Raw genomic sequence first — 10,362 nt, forward strand, 5'->3', positions numbered from 1 at the left:
AGACCAGTGATAGCATTTTGTAAAAATTCTGTTATTTTCTGTGAGACTTGATTCCCAAACACAACAAATTTATTACTGAACTCAGTGTTCAGACTGTAAACATTCTCACAAACAGTATATAATGAACTGTGAAGAACTCAGATTCAATTCCACTTCCTGCTCCTGTGACAATGAGCCATATAATATAGGAGTGTGTAGGAAGAGCAAACAACAGATTGAAAATATGCAGAATGCCCATTTGCTCAAAGTAAAGAGTTGAGGAGTTTGAAGATGCTCCAAATGTGGTGACATTCATTGTAGAGTTACTCATCCTATGGTGATAAAAAAACCAAACAAAAAAAAAACAACAACTTTGACACAGAAATCGCAACATTCATTGAACACATACACTCAACCAAACTTTGCATGTAGTTTCAATGTTTTGTTGTGAAGGACTTTACAAAAGCACAGTGTATTTATATAATAATTGCTTTCTGACTTATTGCCTAGCTTGTGTACATAAATCTCTTACATAAAATCATGTTGTAATAAACATTTGCTGTGGTCAAACGAAAGAAAAACATATAAGCATAACATGAATTATATTCTCAGAAAAGGAACCCATTATTTTTTATTTTTAATATTTCAAAATAAATTTCACATAATTCAGACTGTGTGAAACTAATCAAATACAGTTCAAATAACCAGGACACTTACTGTAAGTATTAAATTATTTCAAATCTGCTATGACTCTTTTAATAATAATCTAAATTATAATAGCAATCTAGATCTCATATTTATAATAGTTTTTCATTCTGAAGGGTGAATGTCCAGTCAGTCTGTGACTTTTTCTTTGTAGACTGATCTTACATCAAGAATATATTGGCTGGTTTTGTTCAGCCTGTTCTTTATCTGAAAGAATCTAAAACTCTCCTTTCTTTCATTTCGATAAAACAAAAGTTGTTTAGCTTTTAGATCTTAACTTTTTCTTTATGTGTATGAATCTATAATTTTTTTTTTTTTAATTTAGTTAAAGTTTTTTATTTTTCTGTTTCTTTTTTTATTTATATTATTATTTATGATGTCAGAACATGTAAGTATATTCATCTGTTTTCCCATTTCAATTTTTGGTAAAATCACTGTTACAATTGATTTGTCTTATGAGCAACAGAGACAGGATAGTTTTGAAGTCCGTGGCAGATAAAGAACAGGCTGAACAGTGAGTTTGAGCCAGTACATAACTAAAACTCACCTGATCCAATGATGCAATAATTCTCACTGATTATATGATGCAATGAACAGTTTCATCACAATGATAAAGAAGCCAGTGATAGTAAGTGGAACATATATAATAACCAAGTTCCCAGAAGTTATTAAAATTAGATAAAATGCTCTTCTCTTCATTTGGTTTTCCTCTTTTCTTTCTCTCTTTTTCTCTCCTGGTCCTGACTGCTTCAGAGCTCTGAGAACAGCCACAAGACAAAACAACTGAATGGAGAGGAAGAGGAGAAACTGCAGTGAGAAGAACCAAGGATATGCAACCATGATATTTAGCAATAAAATCAGGCAGATCAAACAGGATCCAAGAGTGATTATCCAGGCAGCAGTGCAACAGATCACTCTATATCTGAGAGGTTTGTACTTCAGAAAGGTTACAGGATGAACCACTGCCAGGTAACGCTCAACACAGATCAGACAATGAAACAGAGGACGACCAGTGATGCCTATTCCTTGCAAAAAATTTGATAATGTCAGAAGACTTGATAAATGAATTGATAGTACAGATATCAAACCATTCAGAGAGTTGGCAATCTCACAAACAGAGAGATTGAGGTTAAAGAACTCTGAAGCAACTCCACTTGCTGTTCCTGTGACAATGAGCCATATAATATAGGAGTGTGTAGGAAGACCAAACAGGAAACCAATGCTGAACAAAAAGATATCAAGACTTTTCAGTAATGCAGTGGACTGAGTTGTGTAGTTTGTAGATGCTTCAGGTGTGGTGAAGTTCACTGTAGAGTTATTCATCTCCTCTGTGTTTGTATTCTCAGTTCAGCAGCTTACATATAATATTTCTATGGAAAGGGTTTTAAAATATTCATATTCAAATTATATAATATATGCATTCTCCTACATTCTCAATTTAATTCCAAATAACAGAACCACTCAAATATTAAATTACTTAAGAATATAAAAAGGATTCCATTGATTTAAACAAGTGGTTTACATTCATAGCTTTAAAAAAAATAAATAAAAATATTTAGTTGAAAGCAAGAATTTAATCAAAATATAATCACCTGAAGAGTGAATGTCCAGTCTCTCTGGATATGTATAAATATCTGTGCTGTGTTTTGTAGACTCACTTCACAGCTGCCACAATAATATATTTGTATTACTCCAAATATATAAACATCATATGCAAATATTAACAGTAAAAGGTGGTTCAAAATGACAGATAATGATCTGTTTGTACACTGATACAGAAAGAAATACAATGCTTGCAAACAATGCTAGACATTTTGAGAATCACTTCAAGGAAAGAAGTTTGACCATATTATGGTATTATGTTTACATTTCTTAAGGCTCAGTTATCTTGACTTGATATTGTAATTGTTCACCAAGAAACAGGGCTGGAGGATTTTGAGGTTGAGTTCAATGAGGGTAGTATGTTTGTGTTATTTTTTGTGATATGTTTAAAAATGCTGAAAATTTTTGAGAAAAATGGTTATGCATTTAATACATGCGTTATAGAATTTTTCATTGCTTTCAAAGATTGTATAGATTTAAACCTATATGAATGCTTAGGATAAGTGTACATCTCAAATAATAGTGTATTTTCAGCATATTAGAATCATAAGCAACCACCTGTATTAATCAGCTCTTTATCAACATCTCAACTTCAGTATTGAGGCTTAAAAAAAGTGTTATGTAATGGATTGTCTCATTTTGACAGGCCAGACCATAATCTGCAAAAACAATATATGTAAATCAATATGTAAATCTTTTTTACAAACAATATAAGAAAAAAAAAAAAAAAAAAAAAAAAAAAAAAGGACACCTGCTATGTAATGTGTAGTTTGCCAATTAATATATTGACAAAGGTTTTTTTTATTTTTATTATTATAATAATAATTATTATTATTATTATGGTTAATAATTGTTAGCTCTGTCCAGTCTCTCTGGATGTTTATAAGTCACTATGCTCTGTTCTGTAGACAAGAGGAATATATGATTGCATCTCCTTGATTTGTAAAATGTTTATCTGAAAAAAAAAATGCTACTCTACTTGTACTCTTATTTTATGTTATTAATTTTATTTGCATCTTACTTAACTGACATCCTGTAATTTACATTTGTACTGTGTGCCATTTTTAGACTAATTTAATGTTATTTTATACAGTAGATCTTTAATCCATACTGTAACTTGACTAGTGATTAGTGATTTTTTTTTTTTTTTTAATTTTTTTTTTATAATAAATTGTGTTTCTATATGGACAACAAGTTTATCTTTGTGGCAATTTTTGATATGGAAAGGGTGGCACTTGGCCACTGATAAAATGTTTTATTGGAAAAACAACAGTAATTTGCATTTTCCATCCATAAATAAATTAAAAAATGTATCAGAAAAAAAATAGTAATAATACATAAATGAAAAATCACAATAGCAGGATTTATGGGGAGCACAGGTAGGAGAATTTTCCAGTCCAGTGCAGATAAAGAACAGGCTGAAGAAAACCAGCCAAAACAAAACAAATAAAACAAACAGAAAAGGGTTGCTCCATATTCTGTTTTGTCAGAATAAAAAAGAATCCAGGGATAGTAAATGGCCAATATGTGATGGTCATGCTCACAGTAGTGAGTAGAATCATATAAAAAGCTCTTCCCTTTATTGTTTTTTTCCTCATTTCTTTCTTTCCCTCTCTCTCCTGGTCCTGACTGCTACAGAGCTCTGAGAACAGCCAAACAGCAGAATGACTGAATGGAGACAAAGAGTAAGAACTGAATCGACTGTATGCATACATGAACATAAAAGTTGAAAGATACTAAAATAAACATGCTGAACAAACAGGATCCAAGAATGATTATCCAGGCCGCAGTGCAGCAGATCACTCTATATCTGAGAGGTTTGTACTTCAGAAAGGTTACAGGATGAAGCACTGCCAGGTAACAGTCAACACACATCAGACACTTAAACAGAGGATGGCCTGTGTTGCCTAGCCCTAATAAAAGCCATGTTAATAGTGTAAAATTAAAAAAAAAAAAAAAAAAAAAAACACAAGATCAAATACAGGCACAGACACCAATCTCACTAACAATCTCACAAACAGACCAATCTCACAAACACATTCAGACCTCAGATTGAGGTTAAAGAAGTCTGATGTAACTCCACTTTCTGTTCCTGTGATGATGGGCCATATAGCATAGGAGTGTGTAGGAAAAAAACAAAAAGGAAATTAATAATGTACATACATATGTCATATATATAAATTTGGAAAGCACAATTATTAATTAAGATAAAGCTTCTAATGTAAATAATGAATGCACGAATGAAAACCCGACTCAGGTTCACAGATAATAGTCTAAATGAATTAAATGAAATAATGTCTTGTTGCAGTTTATGAAAAACTATTCTCAGGAAAGTGTCTTGCTTCGTCTGTTGTTTTATCATTCTAAAACTAACAAATAATGCAAGACAACAAAATAACATTTCAGGATTTTTTAAAGACTGTTCTTTCAAATAACCTATTCTATTAATAAGTATATACAGAATTTTTTAAAGACTGTTCTTTCAAATAACCTATTCTATTAATAAGTATATACAGAATTTAAAAGAGTTTTTCACTTGAATAGTGAATGTCCAGTCACTTTGGATGGACTGTATTGTCCAGTCACTGCGGATGGGGAGCAGTTGGGGGTATTTAAACCTAAGTCTGTGCATTGAAGGTGGAGAGAGAACTGTAGCACTCCCCCCACCTCACAGCGGCCACAAGAACCCTTATGTGAATCCGACTCTCTACCATCTTCCCTACATGACATTGTGCAAAAGAACATTTTGTGACTGACCTCACAAACAAGAAATACGTGAAACTGTATTTACAACATGACATGTGACATGTGAAAAAAAAAAACGTAAATATTTACAATAGAAAAGAAAGGTCAATTACAGTAATGCAGAAAATATACATTTTGATAACCCCCACTGTGTTAAGTACACTGATAAAGTTTCTAAAGTAAAGGCAGTCTATAAGAAATTATTGCCAGAATATAAAGTCTTTCCGATCTTTAAAGAAACATACTGGCCAGAATAAGTGCCATTCATTAAATCTGACATTCCATCATAACACAGATGTATAGAGCACTTTTTCATTCTCATTTTAAATGCTTGATGCATATCATGTTTTAAATGAGTGGCACCTGTGGTGGCCAGTTTCATAATAAATTTTTTTTGGCAAGACTGATCATTCACTGTTCCAGTGATGATTTCTTTTTCAAAGATTTAGATAACTATTATATTTTTAACTTGTAAATAATAACAACATTTTTTGTTTTAGTGTCAGCCTCAGTATTAAACTTAAGGTCAGTTAAATGTTAAAATGTCCAATTAATCAGTCTCATAATTATATCAATTATACACAGTACAAGTATACAGTAACCAAACTGCTAAATAAAACCATGGCATGATTTTATTATTTTTTCATTTTCTTCAACTTAGAAATGTCAGTCTTCAAAGGTGGTAATCAAAATTGATTTCACAATATTGAATGCAATATAGAAATGTTTTGCAATTATTATTAATATTGAAAATAAAGCTTTTTTAAGTAATAAACAGGTTACTGTTTTACAGTAGATCTATAGACAGATAGGCTATAAATCTTGTTAACCTGATGTATGAATAGATATTTTATAAGTATTGTTTAGGTTATTTTTTTAATGTGGATTTATTGTCAGATAGGTATTCGTCAATCTCATTGACACATAAGGATTTATCAATAATATTTTACTGGTGCACAGCTGTTTTCCACTGGGCTTCGAGTAAAATGGGTCTAAGAACACCCCTTGAAATATGACACAAAATTACATTTTACGTATGATTGTAGGCTCTGAAAGAAAATATTACTAAATTTCTAAAACCATATTTTAAATAATTTTATATTTGCATGAAAATGGGGATTCCACTTGAATTCCCTGGTTTATACATCTCTTTTTATAATAGGCCTAAATCACAGTTGCAGTAGACCTAAGTATTGTGAGTTGCTGAAGACAAAAACAGAGGAGATGAATAACTCTACAGTGATCTTTACCTCACCTGAAACATCTACAGACTCTACAACTCATTCTGTCTGGTTATTAGAAAGTCTGAGAATTTGTATGTTCAGCATTAATTTTCTGTGTGGTCTTCCTACACACTTCTCTGTTATATGGCTCATCATCACAGGAACAGGAAGTGGAGTTGCATTTGATTTCTTCAACTTCAGTCTCTCTGTTTGTGAGAATGGAGGCTGTCTGAATTGTTTGTTTCATATTGTGTCAGTTTGCTTTCCAAGTATCTCAAAATTACCACACCTAGGTTTTTACCAGGACTTGTCTTCACTGGCCGTCCTCTGTTTCAGTGTCTGATGTGTGTTGAGTGTTACCTGGCAGTGGTTCATCCTGTAACCTTTCTGAAGTACAAACCTCTCAGATATAGAGTGATCTGCTGCACTGATCTGCTGTTTCTTTTGCTTATTTATTGATTCCAAGAAAAACAGTCAACTACATTCACAATTCTTCTTGCTGCAGTATAATTCTATTCTTTGGATCACTGGTTTGGTTTGTTATGTACTGTGCAGCTTGTTCTTTATCTGCACCGGGCTGGAAAACTCTCCTGCCTTTGTGTCTAATAAAACCTGCAATGGTGATATTTTAATAAATTATATCATTATTTGACTGACTTTGTTACAGCTTCATTTGGTTGTTTTTATTCTGCTATATTTTGTCTGCCTATAGTCAATGTGATCTTATTAAAAAGTCAGGTTTGTATATAAAATTTTATTCTAGTACACATTTTATCATGTGTTTTCACTGAATGATAGCACTGGCTATTGAAAAACATGTATCTAAAATGAATTTTACATAGAAATGCTTATGAATCATTTGATTTTATCTGGAATGAATACATTGATTTTATTACATGTAAAAACTTGTATTAATAAAATATGTCATCACATCAGTTTGTTGATAGATACTAGTCTTTTTATATCCAAAAAAATATATAAATGATGCAGCGATCAATGTGGATTTTTTATTTATTTATTTAGCTACACACATAGCTACACACTGCAAACATAGGCCTATAAATTAACATGTCTCAAACCTGAGAAATGATGCACATACAAGTAAAATGCCAAACAAAAATATGCATATTCAGTTATTGGTTAAAATACTTGCTCAGGTGCATTAACCATGATTGGGACAGTTTTTGAATTTCCACCTTGTGCAGTCTTCTTGCCATAAATTTAAAATATCAGCATTAAAAAAAAAAAAAAAAAATCAACAATTGATGATCCATCCTATGAGGAAACAATGTCATATTATAATGAAATGATGTGTGAAATACACTTTTAACTGAGCTAAAATCCTTTGGTGATTGGGACAGCAAATCTTTTCATTGGTTTAGGCTCGTGTAAGCATATTTATTTCAAGCAAGTTAGTTCATACTTTGATATAATTTCAAGGCAAGAATAATTATAACAATAATTCTGTTCATTATTATTATTAGGAGTCCATGTTTATTTCTCAATGTTTATAAATCAATTCACAATTCAGTACAACATATGCAATTACTAGCAATCTCTCAATGTAGAAAAAGTTACGGCTGTTTAAGAATTTAATTGAAAAATAAAAATAACTGACAAGGAGCAACCATGCCTTACTAAAATAACTTAAAACAATTATATTAAAATGATAAAAATAACTGATTTTACTTCATTTATATAGCAATAAATATTAACATAATAAAACATAAATTAATATATTATCGCAATTGCAGGTTTTATGAGTAACAGTGGCAGGAGAGTTTTCCAGTCCGGTGCAGATAAAGAACAGGCTGAACAAAACCCGCCAGTACATAAAAAGTTAAACCTATGTTCCAAAGCGCATGAGTGTTTTTTGGTGTCAGAAAGCTCAGAAATCCTGTGATAGTAAATGGGACATGCATAATAGTCATGCTCACAGTAGTTATTAGAATTATATAAAATGCTCTTCTCTTCATGTGGTTTTCCTCCTCTCTCTCTCTCCCTCTCTGTCCTGGTCCTGACTGCTTCAGAGCTCTGAGAACAGCCACAAGACAAAACAACTGAATGGAGAAGAAGAGAAGGAACTGCTGCGAGAAGAACCATACATATGCATGTAGTTTTAGTGATACTATAATGAATATGCAGCACAAACAGGAGCCAAGAGCGATTATCCAGACCACAGTGCAGCAGATCACTCTATATCTGAGAGGTTTGTACTTCAGAAAGGTTACAGGATGAACAACTGCCAGGTAACGCTCAACACACATCAGACACTGAAACAGCGAACAACCAGTGAAGACAAGTCCTTGTAAAACCAATGGTGTTATTGTAAGATTTGAAAAGTGAACTGATAGTATAGCGACCAAACCATTCAGACAATTAATAAACTCACAAACAGACATATTGAGATTGAAAAACTCTGATGCAACTCTTGATTCTGTTAAGATGAGCCATATAACATAGGAGTGTGTAGGAAAACCAAACAGAAAACCGATGCTGTACACACCGATTTCCACACGGCCCATTAGCCCAATGAATAGAGTTGTGTAGTTTGTTGAAGTTTCAGGTGTGGTGAAGTTCACTGTAGCGTTATTCATCTCTTCTGTGTTTGTCTTCTCAGTTCAGCAGCTCATAAGCATATAAAATTGAAAGTTTCAAATGGAAATGGAAAATGGAATGCCAAATCTATGGAAAAAGAGAAGTGTAAATAAACTAGCCCATCCAGACTAAGTAAATTGAGTCCAATATGTAAAATTAAAATAAATAAATACATAAAAAATACAGCATTAAATCCAAATAACCAAACCGCACAATTATTAAATTACTTCAAATGTTTTTATATATGTTTTGCTTTTACTTTGCATAATAGTTTACATCCATATCCAAATAATCCACAAATATTATTTGTGTGTGTTCCAGTTGAATTTATTTCAATTAAACTTTTACTTCTTTTTAGTGAAAAAAAATAGCTCAATTTAATTTTTCATAATAACACTGAATTTCACCCAAAACATCAGATAAACGCTATGACAACAATTAAATGAAAAACAAGAAAATATTATGAATTATTAAAAATTGTCACCTGAAGAGTGAATGTTGAGTCTCTCTGGATGTACTGTATATACATCTGTGTGCCGTGTTTTGTATACTGACTTCAGCTGTCACAGAAAATATATATGTGCATGACATCTGTAACATGTCACATAAAACACCATAAATGCAAATATTTCAAGTAAAAATGAAAAGGAGTTAAAAACAACCTAATAAAACACAAAGACTTTTCTTTTATCATTTGAATATCCACTCTTTCTAAGCAACCTTTAACAGCTAGAGCAGGTGCCACACATTAAACACCTGGCATAAAAAAAAAAGCCTTAGGCCTTTTTATATTTCCATTAAGAACAGAAAGATGGGTTCTTTAGCTGTTAACGTCATCAGGTAAGTATGATATCAAGGTGCCATGTGTAAGCTTTAATGATAATAATAAGGGTTTAATTGTCATTCTGGGCTGTTTCGGTTAAGTTATTACTATATGAAAATGTTGCATTTGGTCACAAAACACAGCAAAGCCAATGACATCTGACATCAAAGTCATTAAACTGTCATTATAGATATGAATAGAGGCATATGGCCATAACGCTTGAGGAGGGAATTTTTTGAATGCTTAGGCCTAATATTTGCAATGTTAAGCCACAGTTGCCACACAGCTAACAAAATAAACATTTAATTATTAATACTGAACAAGTAATGATTTTGTCCACAAGGCCAGTGGACTGAATTGATTGATTTCACTGAAGTTCACTGTAGAGTTATTCATTCTCGGCTCAACAGCTCACACAAGTAATCCACAGCTGTGATTTACAGAAGTGTACATGAGGTAATTCAGACTAAGTCATTTAACGCAACATTAATAATTCAAATGAATACATTTTAATACATACAGTACAGTTTACACAATCCATTCGGTAATTCTACAAAAATGTCCTATTTGCAATCAAATAGTCAGAGCACATCATTATTAAATGAATTCAAATTACGGCTACACAAATTCAGTAATATTTCCCTTTTGTAGCCTACATTCATATGCATAATCAAATTTTGTATCATA

General features: G+C 32.0%; 2 protein-coding genes across 2 annotated transcripts; both read right to left on the minus strand.

Annotated features, from left to right (window-relative positions):
* Window positions 1–1,254: 1,254 nt before the first annotated feature.
* Window positions 1,255–2,125, minus strand: LOC122141225 (C-C chemokine receptor type 8-like). Its single transcript, XM_042747847.1, has one exon. The coding sequence runs from the start codon at window positions 2,005–2,007 to the stop codon at window positions 1,255–1,257; it is 753 nt and encodes a 250-aa protein (XP_042603781.1). The 5' UTR covers window positions 2,008–2,125.
* Window positions 2,126–8,011: 5,886 nt separating this feature from the next.
* Window positions 8,012–8,851, minus strand: LOC122141226 (C-C chemokine receptor type 8-like). The gene has a single exon (XM_042747848.1). It carries the CDS (start codon window positions 8,849–8,851, stop codon window positions 8,012–8,014), a length of 840 nt encoding a protein of 279 aa, XP_042603782.1.
* Window positions 8,852–10,362: the final 1,511 nt, after the last annotated feature.

The sequence above is a fragment of the Cyprinus carpio genome, chromosome B21 (genome assembly GCF_018340385.1).
Source record: "Cyprinus carpio isolate SPL01 chromosome B21, ASM1834038v1, whole genome shotgun sequence".
Taxonomy (NCBI): Eukaryota; Metazoa; Chordata; class Actinopteri; order Cypriniformes; family Cyprinidae; genus Cyprinus; species Cyprinus carpio.